This window comes from Ceratotherium simum, chromosome 26 (genome assembly GCF_057802395.1).
Source record: "Ceratotherium simum simum isolate JZ-2026a chromosome 26, ASM5780239v1, whole genome shotgun sequence".
NCBI lineage: Eukaryota > Metazoa > Chordata > Mammalia > Perissodactyla > Rhinocerotidae > Ceratotherium > Ceratotherium simum.
The window spans coordinates 6,764,934-6,789,498 of record NC_141925.1 but is presented as its reverse complement, the minus strand read 5'-3'; the positions used below and the strand labels follow the sequence as shown (position 1 = coordinate 6,789,498).

The window sequence follows — 24,565 nt, the reverse complement described above, 5'->3', positions numbered from 1 at the left end:
AACTCCACTGCACAGATGTAAATTTTATACATTTTTTTTTAACTGGTACAAAGAATTTAAGTTTTTATTACTTTCTTTTTTTGGAAAAAAAGAAAAAAATAGAAACAGTGCTTTTTATCACCTTTTTATTAATGTTATTTTTTCCCTCCCATAATATAAAAGTCAGCAATGATATCAATAATTTATTATACTGGAAGAAATATAAAAAGAATGCTTGTTGATGGCCTAACTAGCAGTTTTTGCCTAAATAACTAGCGGCTGGTTAAGAAGCTGGATACTGCCGGGTGGAATGGTTTAAAGGGTGGGTTTGCACAGCTTCATTCAACTCGGATGCAGAAGTGCTACTAGAAGCACCCCCCCCTTAACGTAACCTTTGGCTTGAACTGACAATGAGTAACTTAGAACCGTTGATATATGATCGTTGGTGCAGTGGGTCGTTTAGATTCATCAGTTACTATTTATTTTTCTCTTTCGGCCAAACCCCGGTCCCAACCCCCTAAGTCCCTCCCACCCTTCCCCTTTCATAAAATAAAATAACAGATGCAGAAAAAAATGACTACTGTAGTCACTTACACTCTTTCCCAAACAGCTGATAACCCCAGTAGCTTAATATTCAGCATATATAATTCATTTAAGTGATATAGCACTCTGGATATGGCCCTAAACCAGTTTTTATTCATAGCTAGCATCTCTCTAGATCAACCACAAAAATTCCTACAGCCAGCAACCAAACTACGGAACCTTCAGAAATGAAAGACCCACAATATTAAAATACACAGAACAAAATATCTGAGGTATAAGATAAAAAATGTAATTTTTTTCCTCTTTTTCGTTTTTAGAGTTGCTAAAATGATGCACTACTGCATGTATTGCAATACCCAGGCCTCGGAAAGCTTCCTTTCTCCCCACATTGGAAGGTTTTTATGTTTTTTTGTCATTTAGTATGGAGCAAAACGGTTGTATCCCCCTCGGTATATACTAGCCTGCAATGAAGAAAGAACGAGACCCACATCATCAGCATGGCTCCTAGTCTTGGCATCAGTCAAGGGTGCAAAAGCATTCTGAAACAAAGCAATTTGAGGGGTGTGTTTTTTACATTTTCCTTTTGCAACACGTGGATCATCAAAAAAAGACTAATGTGAAAAATAGACACTCAAAAACAACCAAAATGGAGGCACCCCCTACCCATCCCAGGTCATTCTTGAAGAACTAGATAGGGCCAATCCTGACCTCCCCCACTAGCTCCTTATAAAGAAAATCCCTGTAAAACCAAATCATCAGCCAGTCCTGTCTGCTAAAAGGACTCTGATACAAACTGGACAATTGAAGGATTTGCACTGTCTCATTTTGTTTGCTTGTTTGATTCATTAATGCTCTGTTCCATCTGTAAAAGCGCCATCTACACTCAAGAAGTTGAATGCAGATGACTTATTGAAGATAATCATTCAACTCTCCTTTCCAACACCTTCCTCAAGTGGACGAGATGTTGAAGCAGAGTGGTTGAATGCAAAATCAGGATGAAAATTTAAATCAACTTCTTACTTGACCTGGCCCAACAATCTGTATGGAATTTGCTCTGGAGAGGGGAGTTGTACAGATGAATTGCTTGATGTAATTGAACTTGTGCAAAACAACATGTTTCCAAATCATGACTAAATTTCTATGACCAAGCTCCAGTGAATTGTCTGGCCATGGCTTTAGACAGCTCTGAGGTGGCACTTCACTATTTCCCTTTTCTAAACGTATTGGCGATTCGAATGAATGCCTAAGGGGATTTAATTTTAGGATAAGGACTGATATTCTTGATCCCAAGCAGAAAACTGCATGCTAAAAGCTTTGTAATGATTGCACACGCTCTCACGTGATGGGCACGTCTTACTGTACTCAAGAGTTTTAGTGCATAGAAGTTTGAACAAGTACAGGCAAATTCATCCCACCCTCACCTCCCGTTTTTGCCCTCCCCCCACCCCGCCCAAAACAAAAACCCAGATCCCCCCAAAACAAAAGACAACCCCCAAACCCAGCTGATTCCTTCTAATTCCTTATGTATTAGGCACACACACAAAGTGTGCCTCTCTCTCTATTTTCTCTCCTGGGCGACTATGACTTTAAACATGAATTGTAATAGGGGAGGAGAGGCAGTCAGATTCTCAGCTGCCTGACAGCAGAGGCCTGGAAGTGTGCAGCTTAGCTCCTCTGAAGTCTGTGCTGGGGCTGGAACCTTGGGGCTATGTGAATGAGCAGCAAGGGAGGGAAAAAAAAAGAAAAAAAAAGTTCTGCATTGACACTGCATTCTGTTAGTGATGGATTTAATTATCAAAATGACTAATTATTCCATTAAGGTAAGTGCTCTGCTAGGTGAGACTTGCAAAATTAGAAATATAATAACTTACATGCACTACATTGCCAAGAAATTAAGACATTTATCAAGTTTACTGGGAGGATTAATGTGGCATTTTAGCTGCTGTTAGCACAAGAGACAAATTCAATTAAGGGAAAGTGAGAGGACGTCAACCATCAACCCATACTAAGGTCCCAGCTGGGGGAAGGGATGGGAGGCAGGAAGAAGTGAGGAAGAGGAGGAATCAGACTCACCATGGCACCAACGCCGTAGGTGGGGGCTGGAGCAAGTGTGTGGTGGTAGGGGTCGGCAGCATAAACTCGTCCGTAACTGAAAGGAAAACAGAGGTGAAGATTAATCTACAATACAGGATTACAATGTAAAAATAACAACCACAAAATACAAAATACCAAGACAGTGTGAAGGGGCCCTACTCATCTTTAGGAGTAAGGAACTGTGTCCAGTCTGCCACATAATATAAGGAAAGTCCATCTGTGCACAACGTATTCTTTTGTCCATTTAACATGGCTGGTCACATAGATAATGTATTTTATCTGTATATATATATTTTTTTCCTCTCTCTCACAGAACTCTTTCTACACTGTTTCTACACTATGAAGACTGAGGTAGGCAGAAGAAACAAATTGAAAGAGTGGTTTTAAGAAGCCCAGTATCCACAGAGGACATGTTATACTCAAGAGAGACTGTCCTTTTCTCCTAATTTAGCTGTCACCAATCAAGCTAGACAGAGTGGATCAGAAAGGATGAAGTGATCTGGTCTGTAAAGTTAGTGTCCAACATCTTAGAATGGGAAAGAGTAAACGTATTCAAATGGATGCATCTTGAAGAGTTTGTGGGACCTCCCCCAACTCAAGAATTGGAGCCTGATTTAATTTTGATCCTATCACCCCAGAACTTCTATCTCATCAATGTGTGCCCAGGTTCTGGAAAGGGACACATTTCAAACAGTATTTCTTGATGACATTTCTTTATCTTTGAGTTTTTTAGTCTCTCTCTACCATCTTCCTCCCTCCACTGCCAGGATTTCCAGTATAGGCTTTAGAATGAAAATGAAGAAGGGATGGAAGCTGGACACATTGGGTGCCTACTAAGTGTCTGAAACTGAACAATGCAACACATCAGAAATTAGGGTTCAGAGAGCTTAAGTCACTTGCTCAGGTCACAGAGCTAGACAGAGTCAGAGCTGACCCTTGAATCTCTCAGGGCAACTCAAATGCTCTTTCCATGGGGGCACACACCCTTACTTCAATGACCTGCAGGTATCTTCTTGGAGATAGTTTGAACATTGCTATTTTGGTAATGATCAAAGCTAAGACGCGATCTTAAGTTAGGTTCCCTCGAGGCAGAGTCTGAAATGAAGATTCTTGTGCAAGTGAAGAAGGAGAAGGAGAGAGAGGCAAGCAGGTAGGAGCATGGGAAAAAAGAGAAGCAAGGATGTGGTCTGAGCTGGAGACTAGCTTCCACCTGATCCTGCGAGTTGTACCCAGAGTTGATCCCACCTGGAGGCAAGCAGGTTGGTTTTTTAATGCTCATGTAAGTTAAGCATTAGCTGTGGGCTTCCCTGAAGGATAGAGGATAACTTCCGAGTTGAAGTGACTCTCTTGGGCAGAGGGTAATTCTCTGAAGAAGGGAGCAGCTGTGCACCATTAGCAACCAACACTCACAGCAGCTAGGGGATGGGTGTAACAGCCACTAAACGGGATATCCATGGATTACCAACTGCTTTTGACTCTTGGACTTTCCTTTAAAGAATGAAGGAACACGGCAGGAAGAAATGGTTTGTCTGCAGCATCAACCTTAAGCTCCCCTCCCACCTCCTGGAATCTAATTGGCATGCACTTTTTTCCTCTCCTTCTCTATCTTTTCCCCATTTGCCTTCCAATCTTTCTCATAGTTGGTGGATAAGAATGCACTGGCTGGGTCTGACTTGGTCGCTCATACGTGGAGCCTGGGAAGGTGAGAAGAAGCTGAGTGAAGGACTTTCTAACTCTTTGGCTCTAAGTTAGACTCCAGATGGAAAAACATTTGATTATACCAAGCTCTCATTACATATCCTACTCCCAAGCCCACCTTGGCTATTCCCAAGGGCACTGAGCTTAAATAATCTAGACGAGGTTTTCAGCTTCAACACAGATCCCCAAAAGCAGTGACAGGAATGGCTGTTCCTTTTCTGAGTGAATCTCTCAGTAAAACTAACAAATAGTTGATTCTTTTTTGCTTTTCATTCTTTGGGACACCCTTCATTCCTTTGACTCATCAAAGTGGCCTTTGGTCAAAGATTCTCCCTCTCTCTGGGAGGAAAAACAGATGTAAGTCCAAGACAGAGGGTGTGTTAAAAAAAAGAACGATGATGTTTCTGAAGAAATCATTTATTCATGGAGGTCACTCTTGAAAGTTGAGCCTCTACCCACATGACTAGAAGTAGATACTAATAGGGGTAAAATGTCATGAGATATAACTTTGGCATTGATCTTCATTTCATGAGAAAATAAAGCCTGTCATTGCTCTAGAGAAAAAAACTGTTAATACGATTATTTTTAATGTAATTTCACCCGACAAAGCTGGTTGTACGAACAGGACATAAATTGCAAAGGCAAACTAAAAATCCTTGGAAATTTACTAAGCGATGCTGCACATCGTATTCCTTCAAAACGAGTGTGAAGATGCAAATTTGGAGCAATTAATTTTTTTTTTTATTTGAGGACTAGTTTTACTGTGGCAAAAAATTTCCTCTTTTTGGGAGACAACATTGGTAATCTGAATGCATTCAGTGAAAATGTAGCTCCCACCTTTTCCTTCCACATACTTTAATCGTAAATTCTTATTTGTTTATAACACTGGGCAGAACTTCAACCTTTGTGGAAAACCCAAGGTAACAATTTGGCAGTGTTCTCTTCCAAGACAGAAGAAAAATACAGCAGCACTGAACTATTCCTCGTAAATGAGCAGGCTCCTTTTCTCCTCAGGGTGACCTCTACCTTCAGAATCCGATGGTTTTATTATGATTAATAAATTTCATTTCCACAGAGGAAAAGGGACCATGTCAGCTCAAACTGAAAGCAAGGAGGCTTCTTTTCAAATGCTAATTTCTAAACACGCCCTTGTGTGACACTACAATTTAGACACAAGGTTATTATGGAAGATGTGGACTTGAGCACTACTCTTGCAGCGAATATGCCAGGCACATCAGCGACCTAATGTCCTCAGAGCTGGCTAAGCACAGCCCAAAGGAAGAATGGCAATTCCCAGGGATCTCTACAGGAATGATGGGAAAATGTCTTATGACCTCCACGTTAAGACTGACCTGCACATACAGTCACTGTCCACACCACCCATAACCCTGACCAAAGTGGACAATAGTGCGATTAGGTCATGATGCTCTCGTGTCCCCACACCCCATCCATCAGAAATTACAGACGAAGTGTTAAATGTGTCCACTTCATTCCATTCATGCTAGTACCACCCTAATATAAGCCACAAGGATTTCATCAGAACCAAATCAACGACAGCCTTAAATCTTGTCTCTTTGGTTCTACTCTTGCCTCTTCAAACCACCAGCCATTTATATCTATCTGTATCAAATCTATCTATCTATCTATCTTTCTATCTGTCTGCCTGTCTGTCCAGATGGACTTCATCCATCCATTCGCCCATTCATCTATCTATCCGTCTATCTATCCATCTGTCTACCTATCTATCATCTAACTTGTTAAATATAAATCTATATGAATCTAATCATATCACTTCCCCGCTTTAAACCCTCCAGTGGTTATCCACTGATCCTAGAATAAAATCCAAACTTATGTGAGTTGCCCCTGCCCCTGTTTCACTCCTATGTTACTCCTCTCCACCCCTTGCCCACTGCCCACTGTGTTCCAGGCACACCGGCCTCATCAATACTCCTTGGACACATGCAAATTCATTCTCTCCTTAGGGCCTTGGCACTTGCTCATCCTCCACCTGAACTGCTTCCTTTCCTCCCTTATATCTCAGAGCAAGTCTCACCTCCCCAGAGAGAAGCCTCCTTCCCTGACCACCCTTTCTTAAGGACACTTTCCAACTCCATCCCCACCCTTCATTTAATGGAGCACATCTCTAACAATGTTGTTTACTTACCTCTCTACCTGATTGGTTACCTGTCCCCCTCCTGGAATGTCATCTCCAGGGGGACGAGGGCTGAGTCTATTATGTACATCTTTTTATCCCCATGTCTAGCGCAGCAGCAGCCACAGCGCAGGTGAACAAGGGGCCAAGCCAATACCACCGCGTGAGTGCAGGCAGCAAGTGGGAGGAGTGAGGAGAGAGAAGTGAGACTGAGAAGACCCCTGTACCCTTCAGTACAAGTCTGTCCGTAGCAAAGATTCTTTCAGACACACTTCCTAAAGATTCTAGGTCAGCTGCTCCCAAAGACAGTCAAAACCCTTCAAGATGCTCAGAAGAAAAGTTTCCGGAGACTCTGGAAATATAGAGTGTCCAGTTTCCCATCACTCCTGAGAGTTCACAAATTGCCATAAAGCTCATCAAAACCCTTTAGGGAAAAAACAAACAAACAAACAAAGAAATAAAAGAAAACCGCTTGGCTGGCTAGCTGACCACAGCTTGCAGCCATCATGAGCACTCGTCCCTCTTGACCTCAGCAACAAGTTAAAACCAGGAGGCAACCCCTGGCCCTGGAGAGAGCAAAGGCCTTGAGGCAAGAAGATCCACGTTCAAGTTCTGCCTTTGCAATGTCCTTGCTCAATGACTCAGGCAAATCACTCTCTCTGAGCCTCACTTGCCATGTTTGTAAAATGGTATTGCTCTGTCTGAGCCCTGCCTAATTCACAGATAAAGTGCATGAAAAGAAACCAGATACATTTTAAAGCAGTCTACAGATAGAGGCAATTATGATACAAGGGTTCTTGTATAGAATTTCACAAGCCAATCTCTCCCTCCTGTCCAGACTTTTGGCCTGTAGAGGCAACTGAAAGTTCCTATTCTAATAGGATCACATGTAACTCTAGCAATCAACTTACAGATGCTTTTAGAGTCAAGATATATCTAATTTATGAGTTACAGATGCAGTTTAAATTGCTATATTTGAGGTTAAGGTTATGTTGGAGTAAAATGAATAACCATGCTGCCTGTTGAATGGGAAATATGAACCCGTGTTTGTTAAAGTGCTTTGTCAACTCTATTGAGAAATGCAAATATTACTTATTATTAACATCTTCTAAATCTAGCTGAAACAAGCTGGATGCTAATGAAATACAATGGGGCTGTGTTGGTACCCCACGGTCAAGTGATTTTCTTATAGGGATATAGTAAGAACACTGTAATTAATTTCACTCTATATATTTCAATTAAGAGCCTTTGTGACCCTGAGACCTTTTCTTCTTCCTTTAGCATCACCTTCCCAGGCCTCCTGTCTCAGAGACAGCTGGGGGAATCCCTGTGGGGCAGAAATATGAATAAAATATGTTCACCCCTCAGATGACATTCACAATGTGGCGTAGATCTCCTAGATAGCCCAACTGCAGCAAGAAAGTGCAAAGGCTTTGCCCCGCTACATAGAGAAACACTGCAGAGTATGTATTCAAAATAGCATGGCTCCCTGGGGATCAGAATGAGGGGCCCCCAGTCTGATTTTGCCCAGGGGCAATGTCATTAGGGGCTACAGTGCCCTCCTAATTACATCTAAGATATAGTCTGTAAGATATTTGGGAAAATAAATCCATGCAAGTCACACACTTACCACACAGTATACAAACAGGGTACCACACCATGGTCCCATCGTTCTAACAACCTGCTATTTGGAGAGTGATGGTTTGGCTGGGGGATGTTCCCTTTCACTTTCCTGTAGAGAGTCAACTGAGGTTTGGATTTCATCAAGGCCCACCTGGTCCAGGCTATCTGCAGCACCCAGTGAGAAGGGATTGATAAGAAGCTAACTGTAGCACCCAGTGAGAAGGGATTGATAAGAAGCTAACTGCAGCACCTAGTGAGATGAGATTGACAAGAAGCTAACGGCAGCACCCAGTAAGAAGGGATTGATAAGAAGCTAACTATGGCACCCAGTGAGAGGGGATTGATAAGAAGCTAACCTGCACCCACGAAGTAGGGATTCTCATCCCACCCAGATATTCATCCTATTTCTTCAGTCTCATTTTTTGAGCTTTTCCAAATGAAAACCAAATAACTTTTAAAAGAAAATCCTTTGGTTTTCGTTGTTGCTGGTGTAACTCACTCATAAGTTGTTGCTTTCCCCCCATCCAGAGGGAATGCATCTGGAACACATGTTCCAGATCAGGTGTTCTTTGTGTTTGGGTGAAATGCTCTGCTCTCAGCAATTCTCAGTGGCTGGAAAGGACCCACAGTCAATATTTGTCAGGAAGAGGAAGAAAAAGACTGGATGGTGAGCACATGGGCTTCCGAGTCCCTCAGCTCTGCCCCAGCTGTTGCATTAGTTCCTTCCCTGATACAACTGCAAATCAATCCAGTTTCAAAAAGAGAGTGTTATGGGCATTTATACTTTCCAACTCTCTCCTTCCATACTCGTAACTAAATAAAAGTGCAGCAAAACACAAGATCTCACGGTCCTACTGAAAGAGGCAGAAGGCTCCTGACAAATCCCTTGGCGATTTTGTGACTGCAGAATCTGACAGGGTGCCTTGGCTTGTGGGGATCCTGTTAGCTCTGGATGGAGACAAAAATCCCTCACCTCAAAGGATGAAGGAATACAGCCCAGAATATGGGATCCTACAGGTCTTTCCAGTCCCCGGCTGTGGACACCTCAGGATATCTTTCAGATGAATGGACTCTCACCTCCATGCAAAGCAACATCTACCAGACAACCCCAAAGGCTCAGGATGCAGACCCTCCATTTTCAAATCACAGAACCCCACAACTTTCGGGGTTGTGGTCTGGGCTACCACAGTGTGCACCAGTTTGAGAAGATATTGTGATAATAATGGTTATAAGGGCCAAGATTTGGGGGAAATCTTCTAGGGATCATTCACAGCAAGGACGATGAGTTAATCTCCATCCACCACGCAGAGACATGGAATGACAACTGGTGCCAACCAACAGGAAGAAATGAGAGGATTCCCAGGACCTTGGGCCACACATCTTGGTTTGCCACAAAAGGAAAAAAAAAAACCTTCTTGAAAATATTAACATGGGAACTGCTTGAATGTATTGGGAAAGAATCTGAAGAGAGCTGGTTTAGCTAGGGAATGTTCCCATTCACTTTCCTACGCAGGGTCACTGAAGTTTGGGCCTCAGACTCCAGTTACTCAGTCAACCTCAGTGAACGCATTCACTAAGGAAATACTCCTCTATGACTACTGTAGCCTTCTTCTAGCTTTATTCTAGGCAACAATTTACACATTTATAGACCACAGGGGTAACCAAGCTTTATTCTAAAAGCTTCTCAAGATACATAAGTTAGAGGAACTGAACCAGTCCCATAACTCGAAACATCTAGAAAACTGCTCCAAATGCAGCAAAACCCCCAAGAAAGACACAAGTAGAAACGGAAGAAATTCTCTCGGATGAACACCATGGAGTTATGTCAACTTGGCTCTGGCAATTTCTGACATTTCTGAATTCTATTGCTCCTCATTTCCTTAGCTTGCATTTGAAATGACCATCTTCACAAATCACTCAGCCTCATGATTTTTTTTTCCTCAGAGGTGGGAGGAAAAGCATTTTCTGGGCTCTGTAGCTTCTAAATGGGAAGCCATAGAGTTTGCTTTTGCACATGGACACCTGCCACACATCTGAACTGTGTGTTCGTAAGTACTCACATAAATCCAGCACCCATAGAATCTATAAGAACCCCACCATACCACCCACGGTAAATCAGATGGCAGAATCCTTTCTATGCCCTCTCAAGACAACTCAAAACCTCTTCCTGTTTTGAATCCCAAAAGAGCAGGTTTGAGATAGGAACTTTGATTCTGGATTCATCAATGCAGAGGAGCAGCTACTCCCTGGGAGTTGAGAGAACAGAGTGAGTCCTGCTTTTGGCCATGCAGTTCCTCCACTCTGGAATGTCTCCTCCAATAAAAAACCCATAGACATACTCTCTTTAATGCCCAAGGTTATCATCCTCTTAGAAAGTCTGTTTCATCATCTTTGCTTCTTGACTACTGCTCTGCCAAAGTCACTAAAATTTCCCATCATGCTTTGAAATCAACATGGTACCTCAGCTACAGTTTAATCCACTGGGGAACCACCAAGGTAATTTCATGTTTGTATTCCTCATGGGATCTTCAGTACCCCTGCACAGAAGCAGGGTTGAACAGTAGCTAAGGATTCCTTAGGGTCAGAATTCCTAGAGTCAAATCTTGCTTCTGCTACTTCCTTGCTAAGTAACGTCAGAAAGTTTATCTCCTCCGTGAGCCAGTTTCCCCATCCACGAATGGAGATAATAATAGTGCATAATAACTGTATAAGGTGGTTGTGGAGTTGAGATGAGGGTTACTGGTTACCAGTTAGTCAGTAACCAAATGAGTGTCAGTTATTGATGCTATTAAGATTGCGAGGACTGCAGCTCTTGCCCTCCCTCTGTTCTGTGTAGGATCACTACAGAACAGAGTGCCCATGGAACACACGTGTCAGAACAACCCCTGAAGTATGTTTGCCATCTGAAGCCCTGTGTCCTGGGATCCCCCAGGCTTCATGTAAGGAGATCAAAGATGCTGAGAGGTTAACTAGCAGGATGAGAGGGAGGTAGGTTCTGGGCTCCGCACCCCAGGAATGTCCTTCTATAGCACACACACACAAACGCACACACACTCTATACTCTCACTCGGAGACAATATTGAAACAAAGTCAAGACACATTGCCAATGTCTAGACTATCTTAATTCCAGGTGAGTATCCCTCACTTCTAAGAGACCAATTCTTGGGGCACACAAATTCTTTCAATATTCATTTGAGCAAAATGAATGAAAATATGGCTCTAGAATGGTGTAACGTGTAATCGACTTAAAGATCATGAATGAAATATTTTACATAATTTTTGTACTAAGGTTTTGAAATCTGGTATGCATTTTACACTTACAGCTCATCTCCACTTGGACCAGCCACAGTTCAAGGGCTCAATAGCCACATGAGCTTACTGGCCACTGTACGGCAGAACACGACTCTAGAAAAACCTATCACGTGTCCTCCTTACCACTGAAATAGAAAAGGTTCCTGATTGATCAGCTCAGCGTTTCCTAAAGTGTGATCTGAGGACTCCTCTATTAGAATTACCTGGGGGAATTTGTAAGAATACAGATTATCTGGCTTCCTCTCCAAACCTATGAACCAGAATCTGGGGCTGGGAGAGGGGAGGATGAAATGGAACCTGTGTTTGTAATAAGTTCCGCCGGTGATTTTCATGCACTCTAACTTGTGATGACCACTGTTCTATTTTTTTTCTTTTTAATTCTGCACTGATATAGTACTCCCTCACTCAGGCTAATTCAGAGCTATCTAGATATCTTTAATTTTCTTAAGTAAACTTATAAAGACATTTTCTTTTTATAAGGTATTGTTATTGTGTGTAACCAGCTTTGAACTATGCCTAGGACACAGTAAGCTCTCAATAAATGCTATAACTGTTTTTACTGAGGTCCTTTGCTTATACGTTCCCTTAGCATCCTGCACTTCCCCTATTAAAATACACATCACATTTTATTGGAAACAGACCAATTAACTACAAATCAATTCACCGCGTGACAACTTTGCTGAATAATCAAATCACCAAAATGCAAAGAGGACAATTAGATGAAATTTGCTGAAGGATCAATTAGGGGAATGGCTAATTTGGAAATTTCTTCTAAATTTTATATGACGTCTTAGGATGTACAAGTGTGTGTGTGTGCATGCATGTGTGTGTGCAGGTTAGGGGAGATAGAAGGATGTCAGGGGGTGGTGATACTCCTCCTGTGCCCCTGAATTTGCCAAATATTGCTTCTAATAATTACACAGTAAGGTGTATAGCAACCTATCCTATAGGGGCTGGTTTCAACAGCTTCTGCTGATGTGTTTGTTCATTTGGCCAAGACTTTTTCACAGACCCCCATTCTTACCTCCACGTCTGTGTCCAATACTCATAAGGAACTGGGGATGTGTCTTCCTATGCCACCATGACAGTACCTGGCATGGGGGGAGGGGCAAGACTTGCTGCCAGACTGAGACCCAGCCTCCTCTTGCACTCTATTCACACAAACACGCACACACACACATGCATGCACGCACGTACGCACACACACACACTTCTTTGGGCAAGGGGCAGCTGCAAGCCCGGACTCTGCAGCCAAAATGACTAGTTCAAACTGTCTGGTAGTTTTCAGGGAGTGGTTATGCTCTTAGATGATTTTCAGCCACTGATTTTCAGCAAAAAAAGGATTTTTGGAGAATTGACCTAGAACACACTTGGCTTGTTTAACCCTCTGTCTCCCTGGACATGCAGAATGCTCCCTGACAAGGTATCTGCCCCCTTCATCACTCCATCCCCGCACGTAGACCAACGTCCAGCACATCAGAGTACGCAACGTACACCTGCTACATGAAGGGGCTGGACCAAGTCACATAAACTCCCAGTGGACAAACTGTTTAGAGAACCATTCATTTCCCTTATGTTCCCTCAAAATTTTAGCAACTATGCCCCCCAACTCACAAGTACTAGTTTTCTAGGATCAAGACAGCACATGTAAAGAAAGCAGGAGAATTACATCTGGAGGTAAAGGTCAATGTTCCCAAGTCAAGATAAAAGGAGCATGTGGGGGCAGTGTGGCCTAATGGAAAGAGCTTTGGCATCAGATAGACTCCAATGTGACTATGGGCCACTTACCAAACCTCTCTGAGCCTGAGTGTTTTTTTTTTTTAACGTGCAAAATGAGGATGATAGTAACACCTACCTCACTGAGTAATTGTAACAAATTTTATACGCATGTATATATATGTATATATATACACACACACATACATACATACATACATACACATGGATATATATATGTATACATATATACACATGGATATATATATGTATACATATATATAATTTATCATACTGACGAGCACACAGAATTTGCTCAATAAACAATGGCAAGTTACTACTACATCTCGGAGAATTCAGCAAAACTCATATGAGGGACAATTACTGTAGGAACGAAGGGCTTGCTTTCCACAGTGACAAGAAGCTTAGCACTCCATGGAAATGATGGGTACACCCTTGGAGCAAGAGGGAGGGCACAGACATTTAACACAAACCAGACCTTGCAAGTTTCTAATTTGGCCGGCATATCCTATTTGTTCTCCCATCAAAATACAGCAAAGACAACCACTTCTCAGCTCTTCCATCGCCGTCCAGGCCCTTGTCACCCCTCCCTGGACTGCTGCAAGAGATGCGCAACCAGAGCCCTTTCTTCTGCTCTTAGCGTATTGCAATCCATTCTCCGCAAAGCAGCCCAACTCATCATTAAAAAAATAAATCAGATCACAGCCCACCCTCCAATGCCTTCCCATCACACTTAAAACCTCAAATGACTTCCACAGTCTCCATGTCCTAATTTGCTATGACCCTTGGCTACCTTCCTGACACTTGTACTTGTACTCACTTCCTCACTTGTACTCACGTGCTGTGGCCACATTGGATACCTTACTGTGCTGGACACCTCAAGCATGCCTCGACCACGGGGCGTGCTGCACTTGCTGCTTAGTCAGCCTGAAACGTTTTCAATTCCACAATCACTTACCTGGCTCACCCCCTCCCTTGATTCAGGTCTCTGCTCAAATGTCACCCCCTCAGAGAGGTCTCCTCTGGTCAGTGAATGTAAAGCATCACATGTTACTTCCTATCCTCTCCCCTCCTTTTTGATTCATCACAGCTATTGTATAACTTTATATGCAAGTATATTATATGCTTATTCATCTACACGTTTGGGGCCTGGTCTGCACTAGAATGGAGGCTTTTTGAAGGAAGAGCTTCTCCTGACTTATTTAATGCTATGTCTCAAGGGCTTAGAACAGTTGCTAATACACAGCGATGACTCAATATATATGAATTAAGTGAAATGAATTTCCAGCTGCTCTGTCAAAATAAGTAACTTGGCTTTTCAACCTCCGTTCTTGTACAAGACTCATAGTCTGCTTCAACTACAATCACTAGCCAGTCCTGGAAAACGCAGATGAATCACATCAGCAGGGAGGCCTGGAGTCTAAGAAGGGAAAACCATCTTGCCCCCTTTGCCATCACATGCAAAAGCCAACTCATCAAAGGTTCTTGATGTCACAGAATGAGAAGCTAGTGGAGTGTTTAAGGTGGAGGTACGAGATGTGACACCCACGTAAGCACGTGTCTTTCGGGAGCAAACAAAACAAAATAAAAACAAAACAACTAAGACCACTGTTGGAGCCACTGAATAAGAAAAGAAATTTCCTGTAAATACAGTCTCATAAACCACACATGCTAATGAAAAATGTTTCTTCTATGCAGCTAGCAAAAGCAGAATCAATATTTGGCATCCTGTACAAAAGACCCAAGTAAAAATAGTCACTTTTCTTTTGGGAACTGAAAAAAAAAGTCCTTTAGTGCTGCTGGTGCTACTGTTTGCTGATTTTCATCTCACCATCTCTACCCCAAGCCACAGACAAAACTGTCAGGCCAGGTCTGACCCCTAGGCAGCCATGTCAGAATAACACATCTTTGTAAGAATTTCAGTTATAAAATCCATCAAGCCCTCAAAACTGAGATTTTCAGCATCTTGTTTATTTCTTTCTTCATTTAAAAGGGGAGAAGTTGCCTTTTGTTAAATACTGAAATCCAGTACACAGCAGGATTCAACAGACCGACCGTAAGGAGTGTTGTTCTGTCTATGGAGGTGAGACCTCTGGACGGTTGCAATGGTTAGAATGTGGGTGCCCTGGGCTTTTCCAGCATGTAGGAAATAAGGCCCTGGAAGACTTCATTGAAACCACAAGTCACAACCTTTGTTGACTGAGCAGTTCTGATTTTTCATTTTCACTCTATGAGGAAGGTGGACTGGTTGGGAGATAATTTGATGTTTGATTGATATGGGTGTCTCCTTTTTCACGCTTGATTCAAAATTCAGAGTTCAAATTGAACCTTATGAAGCATACAACATATTATTAATATGGCCACCAAAGCAACAGCGATATCTCTCTCAATTTGAAATTTGATCAATAGCAATTCATTAAGAATTTACTGAGCAGCCATCCTAAATTAGATAAGGTAGGTGCAAACACTCAATCTGCAGCCTCTTTTAGGAATATTGTGTGTGGACCACTTGCTTACAAGGCAGGGTTTGTTAAGTCATGGGACAAAATCAATATCTACCTTTCAGGTTGCGACTTTGCCATGTTTGATCTATGATGTCAAAAGATAACCTAAGACACAGTGGAACACGCATACACTTTAACAGGGGAGATAGAGGCTCTGGAAGACCAGCATCCACAAATGAAGTCGTTTATCAACATTTTGAACCAACATTCCTCTCCACCCCAAGCAATTTCCCCTTTTGTCACATGCTCCATTCTCTTAAGGTTCTGCAAATGTCAAATAACTCTTGTATCCCAGGAACATTTCCCTGCTACTCCCAGCAATGCAACTATCCATCTTCTACTATTTGGCATTAGTAAAGTGTTATGGATGTCACCATCTCTCACAGGGAGAAACAGAGTTATCTGAGGCTAAGCTATCACTTTAAAATGGGAGAAGGCATACCTTTTGAACTCCCCTGGTAAGACTTTAAACCACTAAAAATGTTGAGACCGACTGAAGCAATGAAACTGAGGTAGAGTTTTCCTTCTGTGGCCCTGCCTTTTAGCATAGAGAGGGCTGGGACATGTTCCTAGCTCTCTGTCCTTCCTGTAGTTCTTTCTCTCCAAAGACTGTAAGTAGGGAGTGAAACCATAGCAAATAAGCCTTTGTTTACTGCTCCGTTGATAAAACATGATTGGTAACAGATGAAGGTCTATTTGTAAGGTTCAGTTTAAAGCATGCCTTTGAACGTCATGGCATACTCGACTACACGTGGATGAGCTGTAAAGTCCTCCCTTGCTGGCTAAAAGCAACATATTGATAAGATCTCTTAGTAATTGTTTTGGTCATAGTTTAGGCTTAAAAGCAAAAAATAAATAAATAAATAAAATCTGTTAGTTAAGGCACTCACCTATCTTGGCACTTAATCAAGTAATTCCATGCTAATGAAAGTCCAAATATAACTGTTCTGAACCACATCAAAGCAAAAAGACAAGCATTATTTTGATGGACACATCATGCAACTATACAATTTCCATTTGCTAATGCCCTGATTTCAAAAGCAGAAGACGTTGTCTCTCTAAGTCCCGCTACTTGTAATATATGTTTTAAAAGAAAGGAAATAGAGGATCTTTAACTAATAGAAGGAAGATCCCCTTCTTATAAGACAGATAATTATATTCTCTAATGTCCTTAGCTTTATGGATTCAATCTTTTAGGGCCTCTAATATATACCAATCATTCCATAAAAATCCCAAATAATTCACATATAAATCTGTGTGAACCCAGACATAATATGTCAAAAATCATAGAAGTCACATGTCTGTGTCCCTAATCTCCCCTGTTCAGTATTTCAACATACAAGCACTGATTATACCATAAGATTTTACTGTGGCTTCATTCAACACAGTCTTACTTTTCTGGATCATGTATTATTAAAATCGGAAATAAAATATCAAAGTTAGCAAAATGCCTAATGTCTTTCTAGACAGCAGAGCCTAGAGGCTTCAGCTATACTCCAAAGATATATGGACTTTGTTATTGTTTTTTTAACTAAACTTTCTAGAGTGACCAACTGCAGCATGTGAAGGAAAAAAAAAAAAAAAAGGATATTGAGACTTGGATGGAGGCATCAAGAAGTAGCAATGTTTGTTACCTGCAGAGGTGTTACAAGAAATTTCATCTGCTGCAACGAAGACGAACTGATTTCTGGAAGAGAAGATAAAATTCACAATACTGCTCGCTCAGGGGGAAATGTGCTCTCTGCCAATTGGTTCGATGTATTCTGATGAGGGGAGGGAAGGGTGCTGCGTTTGAATGGATGTTGCAAGGAAATGTGTTGATATATCTGAGACTTAGAGAGTTTAGAAAGATCATGAAATAGGCATGCGGGGACCTCTTCAACGAAATCATGGTGATGTCAGAGTATGGACCATGTACAAGCTGTTGCACAGGAATATTAATACTATGTGTTACCCAAATGTCATGCCAGAATATGTTTCTAAGGCTAGGGCATTTCAAACAGTGCTTATATGGATTTCTATGCTACATGGAGATTATATTAAAAAAATATATATATATATAGACTATTAGGAAAAAGACTATACTGCAACTAGCTAGGCAGTTTATAAAACCCTAGACTATATTATTATAGTATAATATAAAAAATTGTTTTTAAAAGGAAAGAAAAAGAAATGTTATCATTTCAGAAGAGAATGTTACATGGTGTCATGTTATGGATAATAATTTCCTCACAAAATTAGGTTTGCTACATAAAGAAGGTAAGACAACTCATTAATTGAAATAAATCCTGTCTTGCCAAATTCCTTTCAATGAGGCAGTATTTAAAAGAAAATAAAAATGGAAAATGCTATTTTACTTTGACTTAGTAAATGCAGAAGGATGATAAAACTCTCTTAAGATGTTTCCAACTGTGGCATTTCCACAATGTAAGGTGTTCTAATGGTATTGTTTATTTTTCTAGAAATAAGAAGGTCTGTGTCAGGCAGATTACAACAATGCCCCAATGCGATTGGCTAAACTCTTCAATGCCTTAGAAACAGCAGTATAGAGCCTTCTGGCTCTCATTTGTTAGATTTTACTGTGCATATGAATTATCCAGAACCAAGATAAATGCTTCTTTGGTCTTGGTTTGATTGGTCTTGTTCAAATGTTTCCATGTTTCAAAAAGTATCTAGTGATTGAGCATTTCTTAAAACATCTTAAGAAAGTTTTACTGTTGCAATAGGTACACCCTGGAATATACACAGAGCTACCATTTGAAAAACCACTAGAATTTAACATTCAGTTGAAAATTCTAGTCATTTCTACACCAATGAAATCTAAACAAATTATAATTTCCCTGAGAATAGTATTTTTTATGTTCCTCTTCCACATAACAAAAGTCACAACTAAGTTCATTTATCCCCTCTCTTAAAACAATAAAAGTTAGTTGTTGGATTTTTGCTGTCTTTTTGCTCTGATGCAAATTTTTGAGTCCCATCGATATCTGGCATCCAATTTCCACAGTTTGAGGAACAGTAAAATTAATATCTCTGAAATTGAAGATGTTTGGGTGGAATATTTGTTTTGACTTCCTCATCTTTGACTTCCTCAAGGGGCAGTAAGATAACGGACATCTCCAATTACTGGTATGATGTTCTCAGAGTGGACCAAACAGGCACCAGGAAGGACCTCTATTTACAGCATGCTTGCAAGAGGAACACTACCATAACAAAGAGTCCAAAGTAGTAAGCTCTTTGGAATAGCCATTCACTTATTTATGGGGGAGAGGTCTCATTAATTGGGTGGGTCTAACACTGCTGCCTTGAATCCCATTTCTGCATTGTCCCTAAGGAACTGTCCAGCCTGCCGGCCATGAGGAAAGCCACGGGAGGCAACTAACTCAGATATAAAGTAGCGATTGAATGCAGAGGGAAAACTTGTAAAATGCAACCTACAAGTATGCTTACAAAGAAATTAGCTCTTTTTCTTTAATTATTCCAAACTTTATAAAATATGATGGTTGTCCACAGCACTTTTCTTTTTGACACTATATACTTTGAAAAAAATGCTATTTCGCCATTTTCTTCCTCTTTCTTTCCTTCCTTTTTTCCTTTTTGGGTAACCTATGTATTTTGGATTTTTTTTTCTCAGAGTGTCTTTATGATTTCTGAGCAAATTTCTGAACAAAGGGGATCACTCCCTTTGATGACTCACCATCGTCAAAAGAATTGGCTCAGATGACTTCTGACTATCAAATCAAATCTACATCAAAGCCTAAAGAGTTATGACCAATAGTGGTATTTTCAAGAATATGTCATGGACTCTGCAGCAATGGAAAAAGGAGTTACAAAAGTATTTGTAAAAAGATGTATCAATTCTGTACTGATTTGTTTTTTTTTAAGCCACACAAGCAATTCCTAGGGTGGTTACTAGGGTAACCACCAGGAAGGTTACCCTAATTGTCTCAGCAAAGTGTCTTTCTGTACAGCTCATTAATTCCATGGACTCAACTTGTGTGCTCACCCCTCCGTCTAAACTACCCTTTCATCAAGTGACTATAAGTAAATTGGAAATAGAAAATGCCTCCCAAATAATGGCCTGCTGAGAAGTACCCTACATGTCAGGCCCACAGAGGAATTCAGGTAGAATTATAAGGGTCGAGTTTCATGGTGGTGTCTATGTCCACTATGTTATGCCATTTTTATATATGGTTCTGTTTCTCCCCACTTGACCTTTAAGACAAACGATCTAGCTTAGCCCATAAATGGATCATCTATGACCCTTTCTGTGAAATCATTTACCCCAAATGACCAGAGGTATGATCAAAGAGATTTATGATGTAGCTGAGAAGTCTGCTGTTTCCAAACAAGTTCAGGAGAATTAAAAGATCAGAGCAACACAGGTGTGCTCTGGACAGTGGGTCACCTCTCAAGAGAAGAAAAGAGGCTCGTATGGGGGCCTGTCTCCTTACGCTAAGTCTAGTCTGCTCTTCACTCATATCACAGACCTAAGGATTTAAACTTCAAAGGCAGCCACACCTGATTCTCAGCAAACTGGTTTGCTCAGTGGTTGTAGATGATGAAGAAAGTCTGACCTAGTAGTTCTCAGCCATGGCTGCACATGGTAAACACCTGGTACACTTCTAAAATTCCTAGTGACTAGGCTATACCCAGGACCAATTAAATGGGAATCTCTGTGAGTGGGTCTCAGGCATTAGCAGTTTCTAAAGACCCCTAGGTGATTCTAATATGCAGCTCGAGGTTGAGGACCACTTGTCTAATTGAATGGTTCTCACCTTGCTTTTTCCTTGGATTCATAGGGAGAGTTAAAAGAGTGCTAATATCAGTCCCTACTCCTGTGGGCTCCGGCTTAATTGGTCTGGGACAGGGTCTAGAAACAGGTAGTTTAGAAAATGCTTGGCAGATAATTCTATTATTGGCCATACCTGAGAAGCAGTGGGTATGGTACAAATGCAGAGTGGAGAGGGAGTTGAATCACTGAATCTCTTACAGCTTTTGCTGCTTCTTGCAACTTCTATTTTGCCACCATGCTATCCTCTACAGCAACCTAGCTATGTGCCCGCGAAGGACGCAGCCACAGAAACACCATACCTTGCCCAGGAATGGTTACTTCTAGTTTCTGGAGGGCTCCTAAGAGAATGGACTTTAAACCTCGTTTCTGAAAGAGAAGCTGGTCTACAGTGGCCACAACATCATGCTTTCTGTACCTGCTTCCTCACCTGTTCCTCTCATTTCACCATCTCCCATGGATTTACTCAAGACCATCTTTGCCGGCTCTTTCCAGTTTTCCTTCTGAGTCTACATCTAATTCTCTTTACCAATTTTTTTCACCTAGAATTCCTTTCTATTTTCTGCCTCTCCCTCTACTCCAGAATTTCTCAGACTTCCCTGAAGACAAGAATTACCTGGAATGCTTGCTAAAAATAGAGATTCTTAGGTTTGAACCCTGAACATCTGAATCAGAATTTCCAGGTGAGAAGTCTGATAATCTGTACATTTAACAAGAACCCAGGTCTGGCTATTGCCCAGCTCCAGGAGACACCACTCACACTCTGTTCTAAGTGGCTGGTGCTCCTGGGAGGGAATTGTGGTTCCAGGTAATTCTCACCGTGGAGAAATTTGGGAAACCTTGCTGAGAAATCTCCTGCAAGTTAATTCTCATTTTTATTTCAAAGCCCACCTTTCCCAGGAAGACTGTTTGGCAGGGGGAGGCTTTGTGGGAGAAGGGAGGATTACTAATTTAAGAAAAATAATAAAGTGGTAAATTACTGAGCACAAGAGAGAAGGCTATGTTTGTCTTGACTCTTTGGAACATTGACAGCAAAGAGGTATGACCTAACATCAATGGAGCACTTATCTATGACAGGTGGTTTCCAAGTGTTGTACCTATGTATTAGTTCATTCAGTTTTCCTCACAACTCATCTTACTATCCCCATCCTTATAGATGAGGAAACGTTACAGGTTATGTAACGTGAGCAAGCTGGCAAGTTGTGGAGGTAAAATCTGAACACAGTTGGGTTGACTCAAGACCCTGACTCATTCACTCTCTAAGACTCTGCTCGGGCACTCACATAGGGGTATTCAGTCAGTCACAGGGTGTGACATCTCTATGGAGGAATTTCTTAATATTGTTCTCAATCTTCAATTCCTGCATATTCAAAGGGATTCCCCTTAGAATGTGACATAATTGAGGCTTGAGAGGGATTATTATATTCTGCTTTAAAAACAACTTGGGATGGTGGAATGGCTTGTGCCATGGTCTTTCTATCTTTTTATTCCATTACCAGACTTCATTACATTTTATGATGGTTTTCATAGACCAACTACCTAGACTCTGGATCTGACTCAGCTGGTGGTACATTTAAATTAGTCCTGTGACCTGCCATATCATGCTTATAGCCTACTTTTCTTCTTGGGCTAAATTTCATCTTGTTGCAATTTTCTTTCTTCCAAAAATTATCCACAGCTGAATTCTAAGAGTCAAATTAAAATAGTAGCCAGCCAGCATTGCTGGCGGGGATGTGAGAAGCTGGATATCGGGAAATGTTTTCCCATCAAATAATCCTGGTTTTACATTTTGCCATTAAAGATTCTGGTCATTTCTCATTCTTTGATCTCTTAATTCTGTTATGTCACTATTGTAACACAAAACTCAGGGTTGATATCTCTCATAGCAAGTTTCTTCTTGTATCCAATGGTATGCATAGTGAATCTAACACACACACACACACACACACAGACACATTCACACACACACACAGATAGGTGATTAACACTTTCCAAGGCTATCTACTAAAAAATCCCTACAACCTGAGCACTTAGTCTTTTGGTCTGGCAGATGGCAGCCAAGATGCCCCAAGACGGCAGAGGGACAAAGTCAAATTAATTCTATCTGTAGGCTCTGGGGCATCTGTTGGTTGTAAGGCAGAGATTCTCAACCTTGACTGCCCATTACAATCTGCTAAGATTTTTTTAAATAAAATACCAATGACCAGTCCATTCCCCTATCATTTTGGTCAGAATCTTTGAGAATGGTTCCAGCACAGGTATTCTTGGAAAGTTGCTCAGGTGATTCTCATGTGTCGGCTAACATTGAAAAGTCACATCGCACTGTAGGAATATTTCTGTCAACATGCGTGCCCTGCCTCTGCAGGAAATATAGTTGTGTCTTCTGGTTTTTTAATTAAATTGCACTAGTATTGGTCTCCACAGTTTATAATTATTAATATTTTAATTATTGATAATTATAATATAATAATTATATACAGTCATGCACTACATAACCACATTTCAGTCAATGACAGACCACATATATGATGGTGGTCCCATAAAATGAGTACCATATAGCCTAGGTGTGTAGTAGGCTATACCACCTAGGTGTATGTAAGTATACTCTATGACATTCGCACAATGACGAAATTGCCTAACGATGAATTTCTCAGAAAGTATCCCCGTCATTAAGTGATGCATGACTGTATACTATTTAATATATTACTTACAATTATAAATTTTTTAAATTACCAGGATGCTTCCCTTTAGACATGTAAATTAAGGTGGAAATGAACAATCATCAGGTATCCTTGTTGCTCATCTTAAAAAGTTTCTGGAAGGGTCATATGGAATCCAGCCATGAGTGTTTTCTGAATAAACACTCACAGGAGCAGAAATAAGGTGCTCCTATTAAAATTCTTATTGCTGACTTTACTAAAGAGTTTACTCATGTCATTCATTCAATCTTTAGATGGTTAATGACGGCTACAAGCCGGGCACCCAGCTAAGCCTAAGGGACATGATGCTGTGCTCACAGCCTTTACATTGCTGTGGAACATCCATCTCGGGCTTGGCTGTCTGGAAGCTCATAATCTAATTTATATTTCAGTTTTACCACCTAGAAAGGGGAACTTCCTTGCTTTCCATCAGTATTTTACCTCTCTTCTCCCCACTCAGTTCTAATACTCTAGAATTGTACAAATCCCATTTAGATCCATATTTTTCCCTGTCTTGTTATTATTTTTATTTTTGTATTGTATCATATGTACTTCAAGAGACCATGGCAACTGGTGAGTGAGATGGGGTAGAAACAAACAAGCAGAAAATAAACAAATAGTTTGGCTAGAGAATCCTCTGAAAGGGTCCATCCTGATCCTTTTTATTTTAAAAGGGGAAAGCATTAACAGACACTTACAAATATTTCATTTAGCCACAGTTCCTATTGGTAACACTGCATACATAAAAAAGTTTAAGTGGAAAAGGAGATAAATGCTATGAATCTGTCCCCAGTTTGAATATTCCACCAAAAACCTCTGAGTTTTGGAGATTTAAATCCAAGGGCATCTCTATTACCTTGAGAACACTCCACTTTTGTCATTTTAGTTTCTCCAACATTTTAATAATCTCCCCAGTTCCCACTAGACTTCTTTTCTTGACTAAAGTGAAGGGGAACTGGCTGTGAAGCTGAAAGCCAGGCCCTGTCACATACACACTGTGCTCCATTAGAAAGATCATTTCACTTTTCTGGGCCTCAGTTTCCTCATATGGAAAATGGGAACAAAAATAGCGCATGCCCCTCTTAGATTTTTTGTGCAGATCAATGAGCACGTGATTGTAGAAGCACTTTATTTGGGGGAAAAAAGGTCATGTATTTTTTTTGGCTGTGTGGACTCACAAAGGTCACAGTCTTCTTCTCTCCCCACCCACAGAAGCCAAGCATTTGTATTTTTAAGTCCTAGGCTTCCGTGGTTTTAGGGCAAGAGGGGGACTGTAGGGAGCCTTCTGAGGTTACAGGTCATTTTAAAGCAGGGCTGGGTCCCCCAGGAAGATACAATCCCACCTCGGCTTCAGTTGGCCAGAGCAAAGGAGAGCATAGAAGGAGCTCCTAATGACAGTGAGTATCTAACGCAGGGCTGGAAGTGGGTCTGG

At 41.1% G+C, this 24,565-nt stretch overlaps 1 protein-coding gene across 4 annotated transcripts in view; it reads right to left on the bottom strand.

Annotated features, from left to right (window-relative positions):
- Positions 1-524: 524 nt before the first annotated feature.
- Positions 525-24,565, bottom strand: part of RBFOX1 (RNA binding fox-1 homolog 1) — a 354,626-nt gene continuing 330,585 nt past the window's right edge. The window contains exons 12-14 of one of the 4 annotated variants that reach the window (XM_014793462.2): positions 17,277-17,329; positions 2,596-2,671; positions 2,081-2,228 (exon numbers count right to left, since the gene is read on the bottom strand). In XM_014793462.2, coding sequence (XP_014648948.2) covers positions 2,081-2,228; positions 2,596-2,671; positions 17,277-17,329 — 277 coding nt within the window. Of the gene's footprint in view, positions 1,062-2,080; positions 2,229-2,595; positions 2,672-17,276; positions 17,330-24,565 lie in introns of those variants that run through there. The other 3 variants (XM_087449192.1, XM_087449191.1, XM_014793467.2) reach the window with 3 other exon arrangements.